The sequence below is a fragment of the Seriola lalandi genome, unplaced genomic scaffold, assembly GCF_002814215.2.
Source record: "Seriola lalandi dorsalis isolate HSWRI2012SDOR001 ecotype SW California unplaced genomic scaffold, Sedor1 jcf7180002054324, whole genome shotgun sequence".
Taxonomy (NCBI): Eukaryota; Metazoa; Chordata; class Actinopteri; order Carangiformes; family Carangidae; genus Seriola; species Seriola lalandi.
The window spans coordinates 243,148-270,908 of record NW_019524877.1 but is presented as its reverse complement, the minus strand read 5'-3'; the positions used below and the strand labels follow the sequence as shown (position 1 = coordinate 270,908).

The 27,761-nt window shown below is 39.4% G+C and overlaps 3 protein-coding genes across 7 annotated transcripts in view; 2 read left to right on the top strand and 1 right to left on the bottom strand.

Annotated features, from left to right (window-relative positions):
- Positions 1 to 317: 317 nt before the first annotated feature.
- On the bottom strand, positions 318 to 10,219 carry LOC111655557 (bifunctional apoptosis regulator). Of its 3 annotated transcripts, none has more exons than XM_087174175.1 (9): positions 10,074 to 10,219; positions 7,891 to 8,194; positions 6,242 to 6,340; positions 5,545 to 5,638; positions 3,434 to 3,606; positions 2,809 to 2,953; positions 2,458 to 2,637; positions 2,058 to 2,254; positions 318 to 1,776 (listed from the first exon to the last, which is right to left on the bottom strand). In XM_087174175.1, the coding sequence occupies exons 2-9, from the start codon at positions 8,184 to 8,186 to the stop codon at positions 1,584 to 1,586; spliced, it is 1,377 nt and encodes a 458-aa protein (XP_087030301.1). In that variant the 5' UTR covers positions 8,187 to 8,194; positions 10,074 to 10,219; the 3' UTR covers positions 318 to 1,583. The 3 variants fall into 3 exon arrangements, with proteins under 3 accessions (XP_087030301.1, XP_023262774.1, XP_023262773.1); XM_023407006.2 differs by having other exon boundaries at positions 10,100 to 10,219; XM_023407005.2 differs by lacking the exon at positions 10,074 to 10,219 and adding an exon at positions 9,853 to 10,057.
- Positions 10,220 to 12,264: 2,045 nt separating this feature from the next.
- Positions 12,265 to 21,449, top strand: LOC111655545 (uncharacterized). 2 transcript variants are annotated; one of them, XM_023406992.2, is made up of 12 exons: positions 12,265 to 12,806; positions 14,918 to 15,089; positions 15,198 to 15,688; positions 16,365 to 16,548; positions 16,954 to 17,006; positions 17,720 to 17,885; positions 17,984 to 18,076; positions 18,209 to 18,283; positions 18,390 to 18,476; positions 18,673 to 18,750; positions 19,343 to 19,585; positions 20,283 to 21,449. In XM_023406992.2, the coding sequence occupies exons 1-12, from the start codon at positions 12,798 to 12,800 to the stop codon at positions 21,065 to 21,067; spliced, it is 2,436 nt and encodes an 811-aa protein (XP_023262760.2). In that variant the 5' UTR covers positions 12,265 to 12,797; the 3' UTR covers positions 21,068 to 21,449. The 2 variants fall into 2 exon arrangements, with proteins under 2 accessions (XP_023262760.2, XP_087030300.1); XM_087174174.1 differs by lacking the exon at positions 12,265 to 12,806 and adding an exon at positions 12,877 to 12,896 and having other exon boundaries at positions 14,918 to 15,076.
- A 517-nt stretch (positions 21,450 to 21,966) lies between these two features.
- Positions 21,967 to 27,761, top strand: part of LOC147819085 (uncharacterized) — an 11,237-nt gene continuing 5,442 nt past the window's right edge. Inside the window, exons 1-7 of one of the 2 annotated variants that reach the window (XM_087174169.1) lie at positions 21,967 to 22,113; positions 22,977 to 23,374; positions 23,458 to 23,793; positions 24,729 to 25,223; positions 26,030 to 26,743; positions 27,082 to 27,143; positions 27,231 to 27,383. In XM_087174169.1, coding sequence (XP_087030295.1) covers positions 23,287 to 23,374; positions 23,458 to 23,793; positions 24,729 to 25,223; positions 26,030 to 26,743; positions 27,082 to 27,143; positions 27,231 to 27,383 — 1,848 coding nt within the window. In that variant the 5' untranslated portion in view covers positions 21,967 to 22,113; positions 22,977 to 23,286. Of the gene's footprint in view, positions 22,114 to 22,976; positions 23,375 to 23,431; positions 23,794 to 24,728; positions 25,224 to 26,029; positions 26,744 to 27,081; positions 27,144 to 27,230; positions 27,384 to 27,761 lie in introns of both variants that reach the window. The other variant, XM_087174170.1, reaches the window with a different exon arrangement.

Below are 27,761 nucleotides of genomic sequence, written 5' to 3'. Positions count from 1 at the left end.
GTTCCTACGTTGTTATGGTGACAACCGGTTGCTGCCACGACAACCGTGGAACGCTAGAGGGCGGTCGTTCTTGAATGCTCAATTAAACTTTATTTACATTTGGATTGGAGAATTATGATTTCTATTGTTTTTTTAAGGGAAAAGATCTCAGTACAACCCCTGAAGCAAATAGATATTAGAAATGAGCATTTCTTCAAATGTTACTACACTGTTTAGTTTTTTATTTCATGAACTTAAACAGAACAAAATTAGATAGATAGATCTTTATGTTTTGTAATTTTCAAATTACGACATCATGAGGAAAAACAACAACAGGATAACATTATCTAAAAATCTTTATTTTTCCTTGGTCATTAGAGAACACTGAAGAACAAAATCACAGTGTAGAACTTTTAAGTGCAAATGAACAATGTAAAAAAGAATGTATTTGATTGGCTCTACCCACCCACCACATGTAAATGTATACTGAAGCAGAATTTATTTTAAGAATAAAAAAAATGTGCAACACAATCTTTCTCAGCAGTACAAGCAAATAAAAGCTGCTACAAATAGTTTATCCTTAAAATCATAAAAATTGGACAAGATTTGCATCAGTATTTAAAAAAAGATGAAGAACACAATTTTTATTTCCAATCTAAGTGCCACAAATCTCATGAAAGGAACATTTGGAACTCCTGGAACAAACTTCAATGTTGAACATTCGTTTACCATGACTGTTCTTTCTTCCCTTGAATCAATGCGAAAGCTTGAGGTTCTTAACAGGCCGCAGAACTATGAGCCTCAACAAGTCACATGACACATTTCACAATCATGTTGCCAAACCTTGTAGAATTAATGTGTGGACATCTTTGTAGCACCAAGATCACAGTCACAGCCAGAGTCACAATGAAGACCCAGAGTGCACTGAAATTTATGTAGAATGAGGATTTATACACACTTATAACACTGTTTAATTCAAACTGATACTTTTAAAGCAACAGCTTTTCATTTAGGTGATTGTGGATTGCATGCCAAAAGACACATGAAAATAAAAGTTCAACAAAATTCAATTATACTTGTTTTGTTCCACTGTCAGTACCGAGGACTGTAAAAAAAAAAAAAAAAAGGCTCACCTTTAACTGGACTTCAGCCATCTCAGTGCTACAAAGCTATCAACTGTCAAGAAACTCCTAATGAAGCCGGTCCTCATTGCCACCAATGTTTGAACATGACTTATCATTTGCATTACTGCCCCCTGGACCATTTAGGCAATGTGGTTTGTGAATGCACTGTGCACGCAAAGAGAGATCACTGCGGTAATCTCTCGAATCAATAAGATCACAGATATTTCACTGTTCCTTATCTGGTTGGTTTTGCTTCTCCTAAAATAGCTCAAAGCCTCTCTTGTTCCTCATGGCAACCATCCATCAGAGAGACAACACTGGAAGCTAGAAAACCTCCTTATCAACAGCAAACAAAGCCAGTCTCATATGAGTTTAATGCTGAAAATAAACACTTTCTCTTCAGCAACTGGATGTCTGGCTATTTACTTTATTTGCTGTGAAGTGTGTGGCATTAATTGGGCACTGACTACATGCAGTTTGTTACAGTGCCTGTGTTTCTGGGTGCATTAGCTGCTGCACCACAAGGTCTATATTTATGATGGGACTGAAGTAAAGCGCCCAGTAGAAGAGGCAGTTGCACACAAACTGAGGGACAAAAGGCCACAGGAGGGCAAAGGCAAACCCCTGAGATAACATCTTCCACAAGTGGTTCCACATCTTACGTGGCAGAGTCCTAAAGAAAGATAATAAGGTCAGTTAATGAGGTCAGTATCAGCACTTATACATTGGACTGGAGCATCCCTGTTCTCAATTACATGTATCTGAAACACCCCAGATTGTAAAACACAGCTCAAGTTCAAGGCAGAATCAAGCACTGGCGTCTTATAGGTTCTTAAAACTGGTTGTTAAGTTCCCCTAGCAGAAAAGACTTTTATGTTACTGTGTGTGTGTGTTTGTGTCATAAAGAAAAAAAAGGATCAGGAAGAAAACAACCAGCCCTCCCACAGTGTGTACCTGATCCTCGCTGCTGTCCAGAGTCTCCACAGGGCGCAGCCTTCCAGCACAGACAGCAACATGGCGTTCACGATAATGAAGCGAGATGTCCAGTAGTGGACAGCCAACCAGTCCCAAGCAAACTCTGCAATCAGCTGGTATGGTAGCAGAAGGTACTTCACGAGAAACTCTCCCCACTGTCGCCAGCTGGGCTCCAACTAACACAAGAACATCATGGAGAACAAAAAATAACACTTACAAACTTTTTTGTGTGATACTGACAGCCATGTTAAGGCTCACAGCATCATCTTAATCTAATTATTAGCTGTAACCACATAATGTGCATGTAAATGTACCTATCCATTACTACTGGATTTTACGATACTATGTTCGTGGTCTGTTTGGTTTTTCAAAGTGTCACCTGTGCATTGAGGAAACTGCTCTCCATTGATCGGTCGATGTGCGTGATGGCCGGACAGCAGGTGTGCAGGAAGGGCAGGAAGGTTTCCGAGTAGTCGAATAAATACAAGTAGAAGAGTGTGAGACGAGGGGAGCGCTTCAGTGCATACAGCAAGAACAGAGACTTCCCAGCATTAGCCGCCTGGCAGAAAGTGACAGAAACACAAGTAAACACGGTAAAAGGACAGTTGTTTGATTGTACATGTAAGAAATATAACAAACACACTGACTCAAGTAGTAAAATCTGCTCTAACTTACATTAGTGCATATCTCAGCAAACCTGAACATATTGTGGAATTAGCAGAGTTCTTACTTTATATTCCCAGAGGTTCTGCGGAGGTTTGACTCCCAGGGCTTTAACTCTGTCCAGTTCAGCCAGAACAGCCCGTCGGTGAGCCTGATTCTCGATGCTGTAAGGCGGCTTTAACAACTCTTCGTCCCCCAGCATCAACAGTAGCCTGAAGCAAAGAAATCCTTGTCTTACTCTGTATCATTAAACTGGTCTCCGCAAGACTAAACCTTAATAGAAAAGAGTTACAACTAATGATTATTTTCATTATTGATTAAATAATATTTGATTAATCTATAATTATGAATATGTAATCTACAAATCTATATTTTTCTGTCAGTACAATGTTTGAAAATGGTGAAAAATCCAAGATGACATCTGAAAATGTCTTGTTTTATTTAACTAACAATTAACAATGATATAAAGCACAAAACCAGCAAACATCACATGGTAAAAACTGTAATCAGAAAATGTTTGGCAGTTTTGCTTAAAAAAATGAATGAAAGCAGTGCAGTTAAAAGATGACACAAAGTTTAATAAATATGGCTCAATTCAGTTTTTATTTTGCATGGTGCAATAGATCTGCAGTTTAAAATCAGAGAGACAGGAAAAAGCCCCCCCAAGAAAAAAATCTGTTTTGTGTTTCTACCTTCCATTGACGTTTTCCTGTTGGAAGGGTTCTCTGTAAAGCTGGGCCCACGGGCCCAACTGTTCCAGCCACGACACCACTTCCTCTGGCGTCCAATGGGACACTGGTTTACTGATCAGCAGGTCATGCTGCTCCACCACGCCACTGCTCCAGTGATACACCAAAACCATCACCTGAAAACACCCACACAATGACAAACAAGGCACAGTGACTCCTTGTTTACCCTGCTTATCAATCCCCAGGATATTTCACATATTTAGATGCAAAGCAAAGATTTAGTTCATAGGCCTGACTGGTGCCACACGTACCGTCTTACCCAGTAACTGTGTTTTGTAGGAATCACCCATCGCCACTAGAGGTCACTATATGAATCATGATTTATAAGTATTACTGAACATATAAATTTGCTCTTAAATTTGACTTTGATTTGAACATGTTTTGTAAACAACAACTCATTTAGGCCAAGCTCTGTAAGGCTGCAGTGCCACTACATGTGTGTTTTAACAAGTTTTCCATCACCTGTGTTCCTGTTCCATCACAATTTCTGTATGCCATCTGGAATGGAAGTAAGCACATAATATGTTCACCTACCCCCCCTTTTTGTGTCATTTGGTAATGGAACAAGAACAAAGTCATTATAAAACAAAGAAGAAATAAATATGTATTATATATATTCCTCGTGGCTAGTTGTTGAGCCATGCTCTGCAAGTGTACATTAAGCACTGTGATATATAGTTAAAATTATAAAATCTTAAAGGTCAACTACACAACTACATGCACATACTTTATATTCTCTGCCACAGAAAATAACAGTGTAATGTCCGTCTTAAGTTGTTTATTTCACCTGCAAAATTAAGTTATAAAGTGGGAGTTCTAGAAATCAAAGGGCAAGAGACTGGAGAGAAGTGGGAGCCAAACTAGCAAGGGTCAGCTGAGCGTAGGAAGTCACATTAACCTACCTTAAAATGTATATATTGTTTAAATTGAAGCTTAATGTCTACGTAAAACGATAATACCAGGTATTTTCATCCTGTCCTAGCTTTAACATCATAATGAAGTAATTTTCATTCATCAGTTACTTAATAATAAAACTGTATCCATCTCGGTTTGCATGGAATGTTATTTTTCCAGTACCGATCATGTGAGCCAAGGAAAGCACAAAGACAAAAGCATCCAAAACAACACACAGGCCCAGGCCTCCTTTCATTTTTCTTAATATGACCTGATTCAATAATGATGTTCATCCACAAACCGGGGTCAAAAACAGGACCATGCTGTAATCTGTTTACACACACACAAACACAAATTTACTGCCACGTGCCAAGACACACAGTGACGTTGCTCCCAAGTGCCACATGGACAAAATAAACATGTACTGTCTACATGATATGAACCATCGACCCCTTGGTCCACTACTGTGGTAACCTCTAAATATTACATGCTACTGTTACTGAAAATCCTTTGGTTAAAATACACAACAACCTAAAAACACAGTTGTTGAATGATACAAGACAAAATATCTAAATGCTACAATAAGAATAAAAAGTGTAAGTGCAACATTAAATTTCATCCAAGGACACATCTGGCAATATCATGGAGTATTGGGCACAAGGAAAAACTGTAGCGAGACATTACGTATAACAAATTGTTTGGCAGATACAGGACAGTGATAATGAATATCAGTAGTAGCTCAAACCTTAAACTGCTGTATCTTATTGAGTCTTATTCACAAATCCAAAACAAATAAATTGTTTAAAATTGTAGGTATTAACGGCACCTTTGTCCACAACGGGTTCTATGAGTTTCACAGAAAAAATAGGTTTATACCAATCATTTGCCAAGAGCCAGGGCCAATAAGAAAGCCAAATTACAATAACACAAATTTTGCTAAGCCCCTAAGTGTTCTTTCTTTAACATCTTATCCCTTGAATTATTGTGTACCTCATCAATAAATCAATCACCCCATTAAAAGGGCAACTCAAGACTTGGCTGAAGCTCTGTCGGCACCTGATAGGTAGGTCAGAATAGTAGCTAGGCACAATAGCATCAATACTGAGGATGTCATTTTACTACAAAGGATAATTTGGTTTTTACTGCTGTTGGATACTTACAGCCACGCATGTGAGTGCAACTAGGACACCAGAGAAGAAGAAGCCTGCTCCTTTGTGCTGGTTTGTCCTGGATCTACCCAAGTTGTCACCATATCTAAAAAAGATGTAGATATTTAATGAAAGCAGGCAACTTTAACAACAAAGGGATCCAATAAAAGTGAACATGAATCAGACACCAGGCAAGTTCACATAAATAACGTAATCATTGTGAAAGGGGAACAACAGCGATTTTAAACATCGTATAATGCCCTTTGTGGGTGCAGAGAGCGCTGCATGAAGTCTGATCAGTTTAATGAAGTGACGTAACCCTAGGCAGCGTCGTCTGGGGCTCAAGACTAAATAAGTGCGTTTACTCAACCTGCGTAGCTTGCTCCTCATCTCTCCTTGAGGCTAGTAGCTTGAAACAACATTAACCACAACTAGTATAACATCCCCGACTATGTGACTAAACTGTTGAGTTGTTGCATTGTGGGTAATGTAGGCACCAAGTGTTCATGAGGAAGACGAATGTGTGGATGAGGTCTCTGACTCTCCTACATCGATTTTGATCCTTTTTGTTTTAAACTGTCGATCTTAAGCCTGACAATGTTACAGAAGTGTAATGCTAAATCAAAGTTCTGTGTCAGTGTATATTAAACAGACACACTCCAAAGCTTGACACCACAATGACTTGTATTCATGTATTATCCTGTACTACCTCTGGAAGGCCAGCAAGCTCCGGGAGATTTTGGGGTTTTCCTGGATCTCTGCTCTCCTCCGTTGAACGACGTCACTGAACAGCTTGTCAGTTGCATCCCTATGAAGAACAGGATTATGTAAACAAGATAATCAGAAGGGGAAGGTGTTGTTATTTTTCTCAGCCAGAAGAGCACACAGAGTTCTGATAAAGTTTCTCCCTCACACTTTGCCTCCTCTCAGCTTTGTGCTGTGAAACCTTTTAATTAAATTTTCCTCTTTGGTACAACGCACAAACTCGATTAAAAAAAACCCTAATTAAGTCTTTCTGGTTCACACTAAAACACTGTGCACACTATGCATTGATTGTGTGGGGATAATCTGATGCCAGTGACAGTGTACAAAAACATTTCCTTCTCCTCAGTTGTCATAATAATGTACATGTTTTAGCCTCATTTTAACATTTTTCTTGCAAACAGGTTAACAAGATGTTATGACCACATTGCATCGTTTCATGTTTTTTGTGTCAACTGGCAGAAATTGTTTCATCTTTGAGTAAAAAGGGAAATAAATATGAAGACAGACAAATGTTTCTCACTAATTGAAGTAATGGTCATTTCTGATATCACACTACGACTATCTGTGTGACAGCAGTACATGGCTTCATACTTTTTATTCTTCTTCTTCCCCAATGGAAAAAAATACATTTCATGTGACTTGTGTTTACAAAAATCATTCTAGAGGAGTGTGAAAGTGAAACAATGCTGCACTAGAGAAGCGGACTACCACATTGAGAAAACAAGGATTTAATGACAGTCCACATGCTGAAACGAAAGGATAAAGTCTGTTCCTTGTAATGTGGAGCACATGTTGGATTTTCAATTTGTCATCATGAATTAGAGAGGCTAAAACCACCAGAGTGGTGCTCCAGAAGCATCCAGTTAGCTAAGATTTAAACTCAAATCATCCTAAACTGATGGGGTAACTCAGTTGGCACAGTAATGGAAGATCTGCTGTATGTTGCGAAATCCAAAAACAGGCCTGCTCCACTACAGACCATGAATCAGGATTATATGAGAATCATGTACACAGGGAGCTGCATAAACCGGTTTCTCTATGATTAATGTAAACAGTATATTCTGAATGTGATCAAAATCAGGATAAGACTTAAAGTTGGTTTAACACAGTGCATGTAAACATACTAAAAGTCCTACTAGAAAACAGAAATACTGGAAAGCAAGACTATGTAATTTTTACTATGTAAAGTTACTGACAAACTACTCATTAAGCCAGAGTTCATTAGTGTTTATACCAGGCGGCTGTAAAGAGGAGATAGTAGACAGCTTCTTTAACAAAGACTTGTAGCACAGTAGTGTTAGCATTAATGAAGCATCATCTAAGGCCTAACTGACAGAAAACTAATCTGCAACTATTCTGTTACTCATATGATCATTGAAGTAAATTGTTCTGCAAAAACAGTATAAAACCACTAGTTTAAGCTTCTCAAATGTGAATATTTGCTGGTTGGATTAGACTTCTTTAACAATGAAGCGAGTGTCTTTAGGGTTTGGATTACTGCTCAGATATAAGACATTCTAAAGATCACACACACACACAAACACACGGTAAGTGAGAGAAACAAACATTAATTCACTGATGTGAAAATCATACCTCAGCAGTATGTTGATTTTGGGAAAGCCTTCCCACTTCTCCCGGCACTCTGGGCACTCGTTCTTGTGTGAGGACTCCCACCACAGAGCCAGACAGTGGCGGCAGAAGTTATGGCCACAAGTCAAAGTGGTGGGGTTCACTAAGATGTCGTAGCAACAGTGACACGAGAATTCATGTTCTGAGATGTTGTTGGTGGTCGAGGACATCGACTGAGAAGATTCAGGTAAGTGAGGGGAGTCATCCATTGATGCTTCCAGACCGTCATCTGTTGAATCCCACTCCATGTGGTGGAACATATTCACAACTGAAGAATAGAAGAAACAAGGTTACAAAGGAAGGAATAAATGGCATAAGTTTAAAGTTTCTGAGCCAATTACATATTTTGTTGATTTTTGAAGTGACTTTTGAAGTGACTATTTATGTAATTGACTTAAAATTGAAAAAAAATGTAACAGTAATTCTGGCATGTGCTAACATTTGGGCACCCTACAAATTAAGTACTTAGCAACCTCCCCACCCCTCAATGCTCGCATTTAGTAGCAGCTAAGAGTCTTTCTTTTCTTGATTTAGGAATTTTCACCCACTCCTTCTGCAGATCACTTTACATGCTGAGATACTTTTAGGCTGTCTTGCACTTTTAAAATCTACTCAAGAATTTCCAATGACGTTCAAGTCAGCGGACTGTGAGAGCTGTTTCAAAAGTTTCAGCTTGTGCTTTTTGAAGCAGTTCATGGTGGATTTGGAAGATTGCTTTGGATCATTGTCCTGTTGTAGAAGCCAGCTTCTATTCAGCCACAGATTCTTGACTGACTACAGTACATTTGTATCCAGAATAATTACGGATATTTGGAGGAATCAATTCTTCCCTCTATCTACGCAATGTTTCCTCTGCGACAAACCCCCAAAGCAGAATATTTCCACCCTCATGCTTAACAATTGGCAAAGAAGAGGTTATTGATGCCCAAACTTTTCCACATGCCACAATTACTGTTTGATTTTTTTCATTATTAACAGTTCATGAAAGAAAAAGCGACATCAACATTGACATAGGCTCATTGTAATGTCTGTTTGCTGCAGGGCTTGTATTTATTTCTTTTCACCTAAAAATAATAGCAATATATGTAATTTGCCCAGGGCTACCCGAACTTTAGCATATAACTGTGTGGCTGTTACAGCAGTTAAAAATGCTGCTTACACATTGATTCATCAGTATTAACAATCTAGCAAAGTCATATACTGCGCAAAATGTCAGTAAAGGATCGTTTTAATGCACGGTGAAGCCTTTAAGCACATTTCGCTGATAACTCTGATGTACTTTTACTGAAGAAAGATTGTGAATGCAGGGCTTTCACTTGTAATTTTTACAGTCTGTTGTTAGCACTTTGCTTAAATAAACAATCTGAATCCTTCTTCAGCCACTACAAATTTGTGGCTTCATCGCATGTGGATAAAACTAAACAACTGAATAAGCTTAGCACCAAATTGCATTCATTTTAAATCCAGTTGTAGTGTTTTGTATGCAGGAAGGCGTGTCATGATAGCACCAAATAAGCTAGTGTACACACACAACCGGACAGCTGACAGTAAAGAGGTCACCACCGGTCAAACCATGAAACAGAAAGAAAGCAGCAAAGTAACCGTAGTTTGGGCACCGACATGTTTTATACGTGGATAAGAGGAAACGTTAACTTAAATCGCAATAGTGACCCGGACGTTAGCTGTAACTGGCTAGCTAGGCGTTAGCTACAAGCTAGGTCAACAACAACACTTATCTATAACGTTATTACCCTTGCGTAAAGGCAAAAGGAAGGGACCCTTAACTTACATTACAGATAGCAAAACGTAAGGTTTATGAGTCATAGTGTTAGTTAACCAGTAACTAAATGATAGCTAAGAGTAAGTGCTAAGTTCTGTTTGCTAAGTTAGTAACCGCTAAGAAACGCCACTCAAAAACAGTCTTACCTCGCCTCAGGAATGTCCTTCGACAGGTGACCAGTTGGAGAATGACATAACTATATGTTTAACCAGCTTACAGTTTCTTATTGATATTTAAACTGAAATTAAATCGACCATAGGACAAGTAAATGCTTCAGGTTGAGTAGCTGCCGCCATCCTCGCTGCTATGGAAAGCCCCACACACATAGAAGCAAACACACACACATACGCGTACGTCAGTGTGTCACCTGATAACCTGTGAAGCTCCTGTTACCTGGGGTACAGGAGGACAGAGCACGAGGTCGTCCTGCGTCGTCCACGGTGATGTTGTAAAAGCCCGAGACAGGACTGTTTTTCAGCCGTGTGGCTTTTAAAAGCTGCTTCAGTTCAAAGTTCAGACCAGATTCAGGACTGAAGTCTGGGTCTTTATTCTTGACTGTTCTTGATAATAGTAATTGTTTACAACTTCAGAAACTGGTTGGCTTATAAATATCTACCAGTGTGTGTGTGTGTGTGTGTGTGTGTGTGTGTGTGTGTGTATAGGGCTGATTATGAATGAGTAAAGAAGAAATAAGATTGCAAATCTGACCACAAATTCAGTGCCAACCTTTGACATTTTACAGAAGTGCTGCAACTAATTATGATTGTTGTTATCAATTAATGTTATCAGTTATTTTTCTCAATTAAGTGATGTATCAGTTGAGCTACAGAATGCCAGCACAAAGCCCAAATGCCCATCACCATTTCCCAGAGCCCAAGGGGAAATCTTTAGAAAGTCTTATAACACTCACTTCATTGTTTAAGAAGGCTAATCCAACCGGCAAATATTGTGTGTGTGTGTGTGTGTGTGTGTGTGTATGTGTGTGTGTGTGTGTGTGTGTGTGTATGTGTGTGTCATAATGGCAAAAAATGCGGTCCTGGACCCACCTACTGTACTGTCACACAGGCGGTATTGAGTACTTTGGCAGATGTTTATCTGTCTGCATGTGGACAGATGTTGTCACCGTCACAACCGTGCATGGTACAGTCTCTGTGGTGGCAGACAGCCAGGTAGCTTGAGGGTCGTTTTGGAGTCAACTTGACCAGCAATACTGTGACAAGCAGGAATGAGTTGTCTACATCTCCACATCACCACGCCTGTGTACGACGGTTACCTCGCTGAACTGCCACACTGCTAACCCCTATCTTTCTGCATTAAGTTTGCGTTTAATAATGATAATTATACATTGTTGATGAGCTCCTTCAGAGCGAGAGCACCTCTCCCCCTCACCTAATGTTATCTTACTGACAGAATATAATTGTATGGGGTTTCTGCTATAGTACACATATAGCCTCCACTTTCATGCAATAATGTTGTAGTAGTAATGACTACAGACCACTCGTGTAATAACTACTGAGTACTCATGGAAGGTCAACATATTGAGTGTGTTGAAGAGATTTTCTTTGCTTCTGTCTTTCGTTTGCTTGCTTGCTTTTGGTAAATAAACCTCAAGAAAACTCGAAGATTGGACAATTTACTTCTTTTACCTGTGTAGACAATGGAAGATGTCGACATGATTGCGTCACATAGTTTGTGCCAATCTCCAGTTCTACCACATCCCAAAGGTGTTCTCCTGGATTCAGATCAGGTGACTGGGGAGGCCAATAAAGTACACCAAACTCATTGTCATCAATGATCATCAGCTGAGCTGCTTCCCTCTATCATTTCACCTTTGTGAGTTTATTTCATTATATTTTCTCAAGTGATGTTTATTTTGTTTGTTAGTTAAGTTGTGAGTCTAATCTCCTTGGTTTGTTCTCACATATATATTTAAAGTGAGAATGTATTTAGATTTAGATATGTACTTATCTATTAGAATTGTTCATTGTTGTTGTTTATTCAAGATAATATGATAGAATTTGACCTGTATGTGCATTTTTATTTGTAGAAATATAACCACTCAACTGTAACTACTCACACTTGACTGATTGCCAGCAAAAGAATGAAACCTGTTGACTGTTTCTCTTGCTTTGCTCATTTCATCACGTCAAAACCAGTATAATCCTAGAACACATATATGTGTGGAAAATTACATTTGCATTTTTCATGTTTACATGATCATTTGAATAAGACCCCCAATAGCCTTCTATAATAACTTTAATAGGCTATGTATAATTTTTAGGAGTTAAAGTTAGCTAAGCCTACATATTAACAATGAACAATGAAATTGCAATTCGTAATTTCTTAACAAAACTAATATCAACACCAACAGCCATCTATCTATCAAAGACCTTAACCAGGTCCTGTCACTTCATATCTTACAACCATTAACGTAAAGCACGTTACTTGTCGCAGATTATTTCCGAGGGGAAACAGCTCATAGAAGACTGCGTGCTCTTAATTTGAAAACCGGAAATGTTAGGAAGATATTCACAAATGCGTTTAATTTATTTGTAAATTACTTTAACGTATTCACAGATATGTTTGTATTCGTGGAATTTGTTTATGTACTTGCAGATCCGCTTTATATTTGCAAGGCATTTTTGTGAGTTTACAAATGTAATTTTTGTATTTGCGGAAGGTGTTTTTATATTTACAGATTACACATTGACACACTGATTATCAATCCGTTCACACACATAATACTGAGACGAATCTACCTCCATGAAAAGAAAGAAAAAACGACAAAAGCTCTTGAGTAGTGTGTAATATTATATCGCAGCACCTACTGTACGGTCCGTGTGCTGTCCAGCAGGGGGCAGTATGTGCCTTCCAGCTGGTGACCCGCCATAGCCACTGGAAAAAGAAAAAGGAGAAAAGAAAAAAAAAAACAGAAGAAGAAGTGGTGGCGCAACATAGTTTAGCTAACACAGACAGTAGGTGTAGTTCATGACAGCTGCTCCATCTTCAATAACGCAGCAACTTAGCTCCATTGTCGTCTTCATCCTCGTTTTCTTATGACATCCCTCAAACCCGGCGGCCATATCGCACTATGTTCGAGGTAACGTTGCTGCTATCCGGGCTGTTATTACACTGTTCAGCCCGCTGTCGTTGGCTGGGATTTTGGATGTGTCTTAACTATTGCAGCTAGGTACATACAGTTCATTTACCCTGCAGATAAATAAGAAGTACCCTGTTAGGTATGGGCCCACTGGCGTGACATTGGTTCAAATATTAATTACCCCCCCCCCTTTCGCTCCTACATTTAGCAACAGCTATAATTGATTTTGTGAGAATAGCTTGAATGCTAGCTTGTTAGCTGGTGGCGTTTGTTATAAACTAACTAGCGTTGCATTTAGAAGAATATACAACATACATTATTTATTCTCTGCTCTTGACTGTCGAGGAAACTCTTCTTTTAATTCAAAGTGTTAAGGTTGTGAAGAAAATATAATTTAATATAATGTTAGCTCTAGGTGTCAAGGATAATGCGAGCTAGTTTAACAAAACATAAGTTTATGTAAGCCTGCAGCCCACTGTCACATCACTATAGTCATGCATTTAAGATTGGTGTCACCATATCAACATCTTTCATTTTAAGAGTGCACAAAAACTGCCACTTATAAATAAACATAGTAAGACTTCCAGCCCAACAGATAGAGAGATAACACTTGGGAGGTAGTTAGGTAAGAAGGCCTTAAATAATAGACATTACATTTAAAAAATTAAAAAAAAAAAATAATTTTATAAGACTACAAACCGAGTCTAGAATATACACGCAATTGGCAGTTTGTTAATTCATTTATTCTTATTATGTACTAAAACTGATGAATTTTAATACAAAAGTCCTGCAATAAATCCTCCTTCATGAAGGTTATGATCAGTTTTTATGTCATTCTTTGACCCGTATGAATCCGGAAATGGGGATTAAGTTGCATTTTGTGTGGTATTAAAACGGTCTTAAAAAGTCTAAAATTAAATTTATTGAACCCTGCACTAACCCAGTGTGGGGTTGATAGTAGCATAGAGTAAAATAGATTGAACCGAACATGGACTATGTAGTAAATACATCACTCAGGTAGAGGTGTTGTGCAGGTATGTAGCAATGCAGCAAAAATATCAAAGTTTGTTATTGGTTGTCATGGGAAAAGTTGTTCTTAAACAGGGCTGCAAGGAACAGTTATTGTCATTATCAATTAATCTGCTGATTATTTCCTCAATTGAACACTTAATTAAATGGAATCATAGTACTGAAATGATACATAGTGAAACAGACGTGTTGACTCATCTTTTTGTGATTTCGGAGGCTGCAGTTTGTATAGCTGTTGAACTTTGTTGACTGTGTTGTACTTTGGGACATTTCTAGCACATTGATTTGATTGGTGTGTATGGACGGTACACAGCTTGCAGTGATTTAAAACTTGGAGGCGTTACATAATTCATCACAATGAATTTCATGTTGGTTTCTGTTTATTGTTATGCCATATATTTGTTGTGTCTCAGTGCAGCGCAGATGTAATAGTGCTGTAGTATTATGCTATTTAATGACTGCATATCTGCTGGGGGGGGGGGTGTTGTTATGTTTCTGGTATAAGCAAAGCTACCACTAAACAGCAGTTCAAGAAATAGATTGATAGTTCTTTTTCTAAAATAATTAAGCTTGTGTTAATATCTATCTATCTATCTATCTATCTATCTATCTATCTATCTATCATTACTTTTTTAATAAACATAGTGCTGACAGCATGCAGGAGTGCCTACTTCTCCTACACACCTTTGTGTCAGTGTGCATTAGACAATATTAAATCAGGCATTAAATGTCAGACTGCAGGACAGGTAATATGGGTCACTTTCTTGGAATAATATTTGAATGCACGCAAGTTGTAACAATAGGTTGCTGTTTCATTCTGCTGTCATGAATGTGGCATTACTCGCCTAGCCTGATCTTTATTCAAGTTGAAGATGCCATTCATGGCATATACAGACTTTACAGAACATGTTTTCAGAAGTATTTCTGCCAGACTAAACTTGTATAATTGTGCAGCATTTTTCCCTTCATTGCTGCTACCCTAATGAAGTGGCTGCACATTTTAAAGATTTCTAAGGTTTGTTACTGTATGCCTGGCAGGCACTTATTATTGAGCACAAGTGTCTGTTTTTATGTCTTAATAGGATCCTGAACTCCAAGATCCATTGTCACTGAGTTTAAATGAAAATTATGATGACCAGAATTTGACACTTGATCAAAAAAAGGCACCGGCAAGTCCCGACTATAATTGTGAGACACCAGAGATTCGAGTGATCATCAAAGAGGAAGAGGACGGCTGGATTGTGAGTGAAAATCGTGAGTTGAAAATCTTAAATATCAGCATCACCTTACTAGATGACATACACACAGTTACTCTGTTGTGATTTGTCACGTTGTTGTTTTGCCTTGTATTGTTAAATACAGATGAGAGCTTCAGCTCAGAGGGAGAAAAAGAGGACACTTTTGCACAGACTTGTCAGCCCCACCTCAAAGCATGTGGCAAAGAGAGCTCCATTTCACATGAAGTAAAGAGACAACAGAGAGTTCATTCGGGGGAGAAATGCTCGGAGGAGTCCGGCGGCCCCACTCTCTATGGCCAGAGCTCCTCTGCCAGAGAGGGGTGGCATAGAGACATGCTCATGGACTCTGATGAGAAACCTAAGATTTCCTGTGTTCGTGGGAAAGCGCTGGGAAATGCGTCTGTGGATCAGTGCAATAACACAGGAGAGAAATCCTTCTCCTGCCCAGTACGTGAGACGTCCCCCAGTCATAAAAGGAACGTGAATTCCCATCAGACGACACATGCTGAGGATGGGTGTTATGCTCCGGACCGCGGCCTTGACGTAAAACAAAGCACATCTTCACCAACAGAAGAAGAACTGCACAAGACCAAAAGATCAGCACCTTACCAAACAGTATGTAGAAATACCCTTTGTTGCAATACATGAAATAACATTGTGCAAACATTGTTCATTACTTGTTTTTCTAGTCATCTAGTAATGGTTTCATATGGTCAGCTAAACGACTGAAATTAAGATACTCTTTGGTTTCTTGCTTGTTCATTTTTTGATGGTAAATGCATGTTAGCAATGACACAATGGGGCTCATGCATGGACTACTCATAAGTAGATTAGTTCTTAAGTTGCATGCATGCGATTTAAGAAAACGTGGCATTTATCACTTTTCTCGTGCGTAGAATTTTCTCTTAGGTATGAACGACTCATGTACAGAAAGCAGGTGCTTGGCACTTTAGTTAAGTTGTTGTGATGTTACACACATCTGACAGTGTGTAAGATCACCTGCTGTAGGCTACTTTATATATTATTCTCCTGTCTAATATCTCAGTGACTGTTACATCTGCCTTGACTGCCCCTCGTATTAGTAATGGAGCACTTTGATTAAAGACTTTTTAGCATCTTATTCTAAAGTGGGATTATCAAGGAAGCAGATAACTTTCTAAAGCGTCACTGAGTACTTTGAGAAAAATTTCAAAATCTGGTGTCACTTCTTCCTGTCAGATTTAGTTGGTGGGTGAAGACACCCAAAAGATGACGAAAACAGATACTTTTTCACACTGTGTTCTGTATTTAGGATTCTCCTGAACTCAAGCCCCTGATGTCACATGGACTGAAGATGGCATCTGCAAAATTAGCGGACCAAACACTCCATTTGACTGTTAGATTGCAGGCGGGGGAGGAGGATGAGGAGGAGGAACAAGATGAAGAAATTGGAGGTTTAATCAACTCTGATGGAGAGGTGGTTGAGTGGGATGCCAGTAAGTTATTCACAACAACATGTTTACTGAGTAGCCCAGACCTCTGCAAGCACCTCACATTAATTTACTCAAGGGACGGCTCTTGTTTCAGTTTCCCACAGGAGTTTTAGAGTTTATTTGGTAGAGATTATTTTAAGTAACAGCTGATAAAAAATTTGAATTCTGGGAACTGGCAACCCAATAGGTTTCCAAAACAAAACATTTTCTTAAATTTATGAAAGCTGATTGTTAGTTCTTTTGTTTTCTGTCAGCATAATGTTCAGATTCACAGTTTAATCGGTGGTTGTAAATGGTAACATTAGTAAAATATGGATTTAGTTCATCACCACATTGACTTAATTCTTCATCTAGAACTCAGCCTGTCAGGTAGATGTGAACCTGAGACATCTATGTTGATTGTTACAGGAGACAGTCCCGACCGAGGCTCTGATTGCACAGGAAGTCATCAGCCTAGCAAGGTAATTTGTCAAGACATAATTTATCAGTTTGACAGTTAAAGCTCTTGAAACATCTGATTCCATACATAGCATATAGTTATATTGCATATTACATATAACACAATTCAACAGCATCACATATATACAGCTGCCAGAATGACCTTAGAGTTGAGTCAATTTGCAAAACTCGAAATGCAGCTTTTCCATTTTTGACAAATGGACAGGTAGAAATGACAAGATGAGAATGTATTGGAAAACAATGAGATTTAAGGCACACCAAAATTCACCAGATTCACTTGTGAACTGAATTGTCATAGTTGTCCCCCAGAATTTTACTTCTGGTCTTTGTAGCCGGTGCGTGCTAAAATCAGCTCTTTGTTTAGGGATGACGGAGAGCAGCTGTCTAAATTGAACGACCAAAATTACTGGAACAGCACAACTTCTGTACAATGGTAGATTTAACCTTTATGTCCATAATCAAAATTCTCTTGTGAACCAAAATTTTGTCACCAGAGGAGAGCGTCTTCAGTCTCACTGCAGGGTAGATAATAAGGCAAGATTACTAATTAATCGTTACTGCCACTGTAGCAGAGCTCCACAGAGTGGTTTGGATTAGTCCCCGTAACTGCAATAAAAATGCATTTATCTCTGCTCTGCTTGCAGATTTAAGTACTGTTGCCCAGGGAGGGTTTCGGGGGTATATTTCTGATGATTTTTAATTATTATGATCACAGGGTATCGGCCTGTCCGAGTCTCAGCTGCAAGGCCAAAACCAGAGAGACAGCAGTAGTCCAACGCTCATCATGGAAGTTGTGTCTGTGGGAGAAGATGAAGAAAGGGAAGAAGGGGAGGAAAAAGAGAGAGTAGTAAAGATGACAACTGTTGCACCCTTGTACCGTGGTAAACGGAAATCAAAAGAAAAAATAAAAAGTGTTCAGGTTGTAAATGATAGTTATGTCTCAGTTCTCAGGTTATCTTTATGCACATGGTGTTTGCAGGAAAGAGAAACAGAAGAAGGACCAAGGTTCCAGAAATAAGAGTGGCATCATTGGACGTCTCAGATGCAGAGAAAGAAGTTCCTGCAAATCCTGGTGAGTGGACTGATTGGAAGACAACAGTCACAATATCGATTCAAGAAGTACATGTAGAGAATTCAACGGCAATGTAACTGTAACTGCTTTCCACACTGAAATATTTTCTACCGTTCTGTTTATGTCACAAAGTAAAGAGAAGGGGCAGAAGAAAGATTTCAGAAACTCCACTGTTGTCTGGAGAAGACTTAGAGGCAGAGCCTGGAAGTAAGTGTTGCTCCTGGTTTGTATGGAGATTGAATGAATCTGAAATAATAATTTTGTATGTCATTGTATATTATATGGTTTATTTTTCGTTGTTGTTTTCTTATAGTATCGAGGAGAACCCGAAGAAAAAGAAATCTCCCCACTGTAGTGGAATCAGAAGAAGTAAACTCAAAAAGTGTCCGCCGTGCCGCTGGTAAGTATAGAAAAAAATTTGTTTCAAAAGAAGGATTGGGTTTTGATTTAGTTGACTCTGAATCTCTGGTTCTTAAAGAATTTAAATCCAATTGTTAACTGGTTCTCAAAACCCAACCCACATTTATGTGAGAGTTTAATATCAGGTTTATGTTGTTGACCAATGCGATAAACAGTTTTCTTTTTTCTTCTAACAGCAAAGCGACCTTACAGAAGAAGGAAAGATACCAAACCATGTGCTGAAGGAGAAGGAGAAAACACAGGTGTTTCATCTGGTAAGAGAAAATAAAAATGTCCACAAGACTGTGGAACCAGTATGATGTCCTTTGCTGAGGAAAGAGAAGGTGGCTTTGTTTAAATTGCCTTCATTCTTTAAGTCGGCTTATACCATGTTACCCATGGTCAGCTCAGTTCCACCAGTGAGTTAACTGCTAATGTAAGGCATAGTAAAATGTTAAATCCAGGTCATGTTTTGAAAAGGGAAATAAACAAAATGTTATTTCTTCAATATTTCTCATAATGGTTAAAGTCATATTGCAACATTTTCTCTTCTTCTTCTTTTTTTTAATCTTTGTTTGTGTAAAACCTCAAAACTCACTCACACCTAAAGAAAGAGCATACATGAGGAAGTATAACTTGTTGCTATAACACACTGCCTTGCTCAACATGGAGTGCGTTTGAGTTTGTGTGTTACGTGCCAGTTTCATTCAGTGTTTAGCATCTAAACGAAAAAATAGTTTTGTTAACAATATTAACAGAGAATCTGGTTGATATGTGACTGCATTTTATTAATTCTGCAACCTTATTTTGTGAACTTTGAATCACCAGCCTAACCTTGTAATTTCATGTTTTCTTTCCACCACACAGGGAAGAAGCGCCCTGGCAGAAAGATGGTTCGTCTACCAGTAGAAATACCTCCTGAGCTCCTGAAGAAGCCCAAAGAGAAGATAGAGTACCACTGCTCAGTGTGTGGCAAAGAGTTCCCTCATGCCTATAAACTGGAGAGGCATGAGCTGATCCACACAGGAGAGAAACCTTACTGCTGCTCCATCTGTGGTCGGGGTTTTAACCAAAAGGGAAATCTCAAAACTCACTACAAAGTTCACTTAGGTGAGAGCTGTTGCAGGGAAACTGGATAATAATTAACCGTTTGGCTCAAACCATTGTCTGTTTGAGCCAAGCGTTTGTGGGAGTGGGTCAAATGGCTACATTCATAAATAATAATATAATATAAATAAACTGCCAAACTGTGGGGATACATTGCTTTTTCACCATGGTTCTAAAAAATCCAAAGCATCACAGCCTTAGTTGAGGATATTATTGTGCAGTCTCAGCTCACTCTCTCAGCAGCACTAGCTTATTTATTGACCGACCATCACGCTGATGGTCTTTATCAGCAAAGTCTGGGGATTTGAAATGCATGTTTACTTAGAAGTTAACAGTTAATCTTGTAGTTTGGCTAACTCAACAAAATAGATGTTTACGCAACTTTTAAAATCTAAAAAAGCCCTATTTTTGGATGCAGGATGATTGTTGTAACTGGACATACTACGTTTTAGGGGGGTTATTGTTGCAGTAGCTCGCTCTTCCTCAAACCCTGCTTTGCCCATGTATTCATTCATGTAAATATCTGTTAAAATAATGATGTTATTTATATACATTTTAGTTTTGCACAAAGTCCATCATTTGAAAGTAAAAGTAAAACATAAGTGGAGTAAAGTTTGACGATCTGAACAATGCAAAAGTTGTTATTTCCTGAAGAGGACCAAGGCTTAAACATGGTTTTCTCTACTTTATCTCTGTGAAGGTCGTAAGGGTGTTGCGGACTTTGACGATGAGGTGAATCCCATAGCGTCAGAACTCTCAGAATACTTGAAGTCTCTGCCGGGGGAGTCCAGGATCAGATCATCCCTCCGTTGCCTGGAATGCGGGAAAGACTGTGATAGTCAGTCTGCTCTACAAGCACACCACATTACTACACACACACAGACAGCTCCTGAGTCAGACACAGCCGAGCACAGCACATCACAGCTTCTCTTCTGCCGCCGCTGTGGCACTCAGTTCAGTGAAAAAGAAAAGCTGGAAGAGCACATGAAAACCCACATCAAGGAGAAGCCCTACTCATGTCCCGACTGCGGCAAGAAGTTCATCAATGAGAGCTACATACAAGTCCACCAGCGCATCCATACCGGAGAGAGACCGTTCCTCTGCTCCCAGTGCGGCAGAGGTTTCCACACGGCCTCATCGCTCAAGCTGCACGAGATGCAGCACTCGGAGGAAAGGCCGTTCGCATGTTCCATCTGTGGGAAGACGTTTCGGATAAACTCGTACCTAACAGCACATTACCAGACCCACATTAAAGACAGACCTTTCATTTGTAGCATCTGTGGGAAAGGCTACTCTAGAGCCGAGGAACTGAAGGTGCACCACAGGCTTCACACTGGAGAGAGACCGTACGAGTGTGGAGAATGCGGGAAGAGCTTCATTTACCGCCAGGGTCTGCGGCAGCATCAGCGCACACATGCTGGAAGACGCATCGGGCCAACCAGACAGCTCGGTCGACCGAAGCAACAGGCCAGGCTGGACATTTAACAGTTGCTCTAATGATGCTTTTCTTTTTTTTTTCTTTTTTTTTTTGTTGTTAACTGCGTTTGAAAATATTGCAGTAAAATGCGCTTCTTCCCTGCTCTTCTTCCTTCCATTCCTCCCACCTACAGCATAGACGATTACTGTGTCTGAAAATTTGCGCTACAGAGTCGGCGTGGAATGCCAAGAATAATTTGGAAGCTTACTGTGTTGTCTTTCCTGTATTCTTGTTTTGTAATCATGTTTTAATGTTTACTCTAGTAGCCCATCTGTACAATTTGAGTGCCTTTGTATCCTGCATGCCAAATACTAATACTTAATGTTAAAAAAATTATGCACAATATCCTTGTTATTTTAAAATCCATGAAATACAGAGGTTTTTCAGAAACATGTCTGGATTTTTATTTTATTTTATTTTACATTTGAAATAATTTATCCTCACTTCATGAAATTTGAGGGGTATAAGTCTTACTATAATCATCTTATAAACCAAACTGACCACAGAGAGTGACTTGCTGGTCACACTAGAGGAAAAGTCAAAAGGTTCCACCAAAGGGACCTTTAATATCTACAGCAAATTTAATTGCAATCCAATCAACAGTTGTCAAGATATTTTAACTCTGAACAACAAATGTGAACTCCATTGTGGCTCTAAAGGAAGTCTTCAGTCTGGACCACAGTGGTGGATGACCGATGTTATCAATTCAAATTGAAATTTAATCTCTACGATCTGATGTCAGGTATAAAAGAAAGTAAAAGCAATGCAGAAGGATTCATCCCCATCACATCTGTAATGTTTGCCCATCTTCTCTTATCTTTGTTAGCAAACAGCTGTTATGGACACTAATTGACAGCTTGAATTACTTATTTGTGCCCTCCAACCTGGCAACCCGAACCCAGCTCGCCTCCCACTCTTATGGCGCTACATGCTAACTGTTACCTCAGCTTGTGCAAAGACGTGAACGACCTTTCCACACGTGCACTGTGGTGATGCTGACACTCGGGGACGTGAGTTGAAGCTAACGTGGTGATTTTTATCCACCGCGAGGGAGGTGAGTTTTGTTAATTTGCCCGTAAAAGTCGAGTTAGTGCAACATGCTAGCTAGCCGTTAGCTAGCCGACCAATAGCAAAGTGTGTGTGTCCGAGTAGCAGCGTGTTAACTTCTCAGGTTTGTTTACTACGAAAGCAGCTGAGCAGAGGCGTGTCAGTGCAGAGAAGAGACTTTGAAATACGTCATCCGGTTGTCTGGTTTACTGGCTCAGCAGGAGTGTGTCATTAAAACAAATAAAAACAATTTCATTGAGATATAATTGTAATTTTAGAAATGATGTGATGCAGCACAGTTACGTTCACATCACGTGCTCGTTGCTGAATTTATGATCATATATTATTATAGTATATTATTTCACTGTATCATGGCATCTTTGTGGAAAATGTGTGGAGATCTATAAAAAGAAATTTCAGGATTGATTAATCTCACAATTAATTTCTTGATTAATTAGTAAATAGTAAAATATGCCAGCCACAGCTTTGCACATGTCACAACCTAAAGTTATTCATTTAACTACATATGAAGCAGCATATCCTGCCTTTTGACAAGCTGGTGCCTGAGAATTAGTTTCACAACTTATTTCACAACCTTTATTTGGAAAATGGCCCAACTGTTTCAGCACTACTCTCCAGACATTAAGTTTGGTATTCTAATACTTATTACTAGATCATTAGAAATGTAATATAAATAGAGACAAAAGAAGAAATTTTAGGTGTGAGATTCTCTTTTACAACTTTATGGTCATCTATGAGGAACATTTAAAAAGTGTGACTTTGCTTCCAAAAAGCGAAACAAATCTGTCGACTAACAATTAAGTATAAGTTGCCCTTTTTATTTACTTTATTTTACTATCTCTTGTTTAGGAATCATCCTGTAAACACCCTCGCCAAGCTGCCCCCCCCCCCCCCCCCCCTGTCAGTGTGAAACCACATCTGACCTGAGTCCGGCCATGAGCAGCACAGCCTTGCCAGTAATGTAACATATGCTGATGGAAACCAGCCCAAAAATGACAACATCAGTCCTCACAGCAATTGATGCGACTGTGGTCGTAATCCTTTGCATGGAGATCAGAGCATAGCAGACTGATTCTTCACCTATGAAGCCACACTAAGTGAGTGTTATGAACTTTTCTCTGATGACGTGTCAACTCTCATATGAAAACACACCACCGTCATGACGAAGGTGCGAGAGGAAGAAGAGACAGTCGGTGGTTTGATCAACTCAGAAGGAGAAGAGTTAGAATGGGATCCTGCCAACTCTAGTAAGTGGAAATAGTTTTGCTTTTTGACTTAATAAACTGTCTTTTCTCTCTTAACAGGTGAATGTCTCCATGTTGTATTGTAGGAGACGCTCATGATGTGCGCCACACTGATGATCAACAACTGGACAGAAGCATGAGCCGGTCTTGCTTCTGCGTTACGTGTGGTAAGAAATTCCCGAGCAGCAGAGCTCTACAGCGACACCAGAGGACTCACACTGAAACCAAACCTCATGAATGCTCACAGTGTGGGAAAGGCTTTAATTTCCCGAACAGACTGAAGAGACACCTTTTAATCCACACCAAAGAAAAACTTTTCACCCGCCCAGAGTGTGACAAGAGATTCTCTCGCGATGAAGGACTGAAGGAACACCTGGCTCCGATCGGCTCAGACACATCACATCTGGAGAGGAATTCTGCTGGTAAGTTGATTCAGTTGTAGAAAAGATAATGTGGAGTCTTAGTATCCGACCTGAAAATCAGAGAGTGATGTGACTATAAATATTTTCAGATCTGTTAAAATAATAACTAGTGATTCTGATTATAAGGAAATCATATTTTCTCACTCATTGAGCCAAACAGGTGAATGTACTGTAATTTGGTTTGTATTGATCAAAGCTGTAAAAAATGTGATTTATTAGAAAAACCCAGGAGCAGTTTACAATTAACCATAAGACAATCTCTTTGGAAGCAAGTAGTCCCACTGAGAACGACAAGGTCTCTGGATCATCCAGATTAACAGGGTCACTGTTGCTGGAATAAATTGCTATACATTTTGAAATGTAATTTCTCAATGTTGTGAGCATCAGAGATAATCTCCATTGTGTTGCGATGAAGGCAGAAACCACAGAGGTTGAAGTCTCAGCAAATAAAACCAAAATTAAAGGCAGGGCTAAATATCACAAGTAGTAAACAAGAAAATGTGTATTTCTGTTATTTGGGTGAATTTACCCTTTAATGACAAGAATGGCCAAAGTTAAAATAAAAAGACAATATATTAATGCTACTATTTGTACATACTATATTATTATTATTATTATTATTATTATTATCTATTATTTATCCTTTTTACATTTTTAGTATTTGATATTGTCATTTTGTTTTTTGTTCTGTCCACTTTGCTGCTGTAACACAGTGTCTTATCTTAATACCTCACCCCACGAACATGTAGGTGTCAAGACCCAAGAGGTAAAGGCGAATATAAGACAAGAATAAATAGTTGTCAGCTGAAACTGTCCATTAATTTTTCTTAATTTCTCAAACTGTTTATCAATTTGCTCCAAACTTTTAAGACGGAGTGACAGTTTCTGTGTTACTGATTTGTGCACCTACCAGTTTCTTTGTTCCATCCATGCAGGTAAGGCTCCTGATGTCACATCACCTGTTGATCTGCACACAGCCACGCCAAGCAAACCCGGAACTAACCGATCTGTGAACACAACACCCAGGAAACGTGGAAAGAAAACGGCGGCTGAGGAGCTGTTCAGCTGCACAGAATGCAGTAAGGACTTCCAGAGCGTGTTCGCCAGGGGCCGCCATCTGAGAGAGAAACATGGCAAACACCCGCTTCATGAGTGCTGCGACTGTGGAGAGACATTTAGAGCCAACCGAAGCTTGATAGTTCACCGGAGGATTTACCATCCAGGACCAACAGCGGCTCTGGAACGTGACGAAGAGCGCAGAGCACCAAAGACGTATATCTGTTCAACATGTGGGAAGCAGTTCCCTACCAGTGCCTCGCTGAAAAGGCACCTCATTATTCACTCAGGAAAGAAACCGTACAAGTGCACTTTGTGTGGTAGAGGTTTCACACAGATTGGAAATCTCAAGACACACCAGAAGGTTCATAAAGGTGAGAACACTGAGCTCCACATTATTTGTACTTGGCAGTTCTCGTGTCTGTTTATGACATAGTTGAACTCAAACTTTATATTGGAAATATCTGTACATGAAGAATTTTCTACTTTCCCAAGGAATGAAGCTCAGATAAAAAGAAAATATCTACCAAGTACATAAGGATTTATTTTTTAAGCTGTATTAATTGTTTTTATTATTGTTATTGTATATTCTCCTTTTTTGGGGGTGGGGGTGGCAGCGCAAAAAGCTTAATCTGCAGCAAGCTAGCTAACAATAAATACATAGCAAACACAGAGCAACATTAGCATTTATTTTGAATCATGTTTATGGCCACCTGGCACTTTTATAACTCTCCTTTTATATTCGTTTTTTTGTCTCTACCAACGCCTACCAAATAATATTTAGCCACTTAATGCTCCACTATATTCACAAGCTATTTGCTAACTTTGTCTTTTATTTAGTGCTGGGCAGGCAGTGTTTATCTGTTTATCTGAGCTTCTTTTTTTTGTTGCTGAATACCTGATGAGACCTTGATCTCCAGTAAACCTGATGAAAGTATCAAGAGTGAACCAAAGCAGTAAAGTTGTGAGCTGTAAAACCGTAACAATTGGCTGAGAGATGCTAATATCCTCTGTAGAGCTGAGGGGAACTGCAGAGTGGCGTGATAACTCTCTGAGGGTTCATCACTTTAGGCGACCACCTGTGAATTACACATGGTAATTTGATCAACTGTTAATCTAAAAACATTGATAATTCCAGCTTTAAGGATTTATTAACTTAATTTTCTTTTTTCTCCGACAGGGAAATTCAGCAACACACCAGCATCACAGGAAAGTCCCCTTGGACCTGAAGAGGCTCAGTCATCTGTGGAAATCTGCTTCTGTAACTTCTGTTGGACACAATTTTCCGATAAACAACTGTTAGAAGAACATGTGAGGCATGTCCATGAATCAAAGAAACCATTTTGTTGCACACAGTGCGGCAAGAGATTCACGCATCTCCAGAAATTAAAAGAACATGAAGCTGGGCACGAGGGTCTGAAGACCTATCAGTGTTCCCGGTGTGATAAAGGTTTCCAGACCTCAAAAGGATTAGAGAACCACATGCGCGATCACACAGGAGAGAAACCATTCCCCTGCATTATATGTGGAAAAAGGTTCAAGCAGGAATCTACTCTGAGAGCACACGGCGTGACTCATTCTGGAGAGAGACCACATCTCTGCTCCATCTGCGGGAAACGTTACGTCAGGGCTGAAGAGCTTAAAGTTCACCTCAGAGTTCATACAGGAGAGAAGCCGTACCAGTGTGACGAGTGTGGGAAGAGTTTCTACTACAGGCAAGGCTTCAACAACCATAAGAAAACTCACAATGCCAAACCCATAGGACCCACCAGGCGGCTCGGCAGACCCAGACAGCTGGGGAGTCCCAGGAAGTCAAAGAGGCCCAAGAAGATCTCACAAAGTGCTCTGCCTGATTCAGATGGAGAGGACCTGAACCGGGAGCCTCCTGACCTTGGTAGGTGTGTTGATTAACAGACTTACCTTTCTAAATCAGAGCCCTCCCTCCATGATCATGTGCTTATATACAGTATTAGCTTGCAAACAAATTAAATGTAAAGTGTGTTTAGTTAAATTGTGAATCTAAAATGTGTAAATTTTAAAAAAAGAAATAGAAATTACATTTTAATTTCAGGGCTAGTGTGGTGTGTATTTTAAACATCACTTGAGATAATCTGTGTAAGTTTTATGTCAGACTCTTTAAGCTAATCACTAAAATATAAACTATTTGTTGTGTAACCTAACTAGTGGCTCTAATCTTTCATGATATTTATAATATTTCATTTGTCGAAACAGGAAACAGGCCTCATCATCAGCTCGGGCACAGGGACACTCATGCTGCAGAGAACGACAACCAGGTCAGAGAAATTGCATCTTGTAGTCGTTAAGATGAACTCACTGCCTGTTCACAGACATCACATTCATTGTTACTTTATATTTTTCAGACATCCGTGGGGAACTTTCGTCATTACACAACAATGAGCTCTTTGGACCAAAACCCCAACACATCTAACTGGAGAGCAGCAGAGGGGCAGGGGGCTTACTGTGGCCCAGCAGGAGGGAGCAGTAGTTTCAGTGCCCTCCTCAGGGGCACGGTGGTAAGTGTTGCCAAAATCACCCCCATCTTTGTTACCTTGACATCTCAAGCAAACAACCATCTGATATATCTTGATCTCACTTAAATGTATTATGTCACTAGGTGGTGCCATAAATCAGCGTACCTCCATGGTACCAAACATCTGCATTGTCAAGTTTGACTGTGCCTCACATTGTGTGATAATTGTGTATATATATATATATATATATATAAACGTTATTTTCGGTTGTCAATGAATTTAATTAATTTAAAAATGCACTACTTTGGAGAGAAGGTTGTAGCCAATGCAGCGGCCTGTCCGGTCTCACTACTGACCATGGCGGCAGACAGGGATCACTGGTTACTACCACTAAGGTCCTTGTGGCCTCGACCAGTTGCT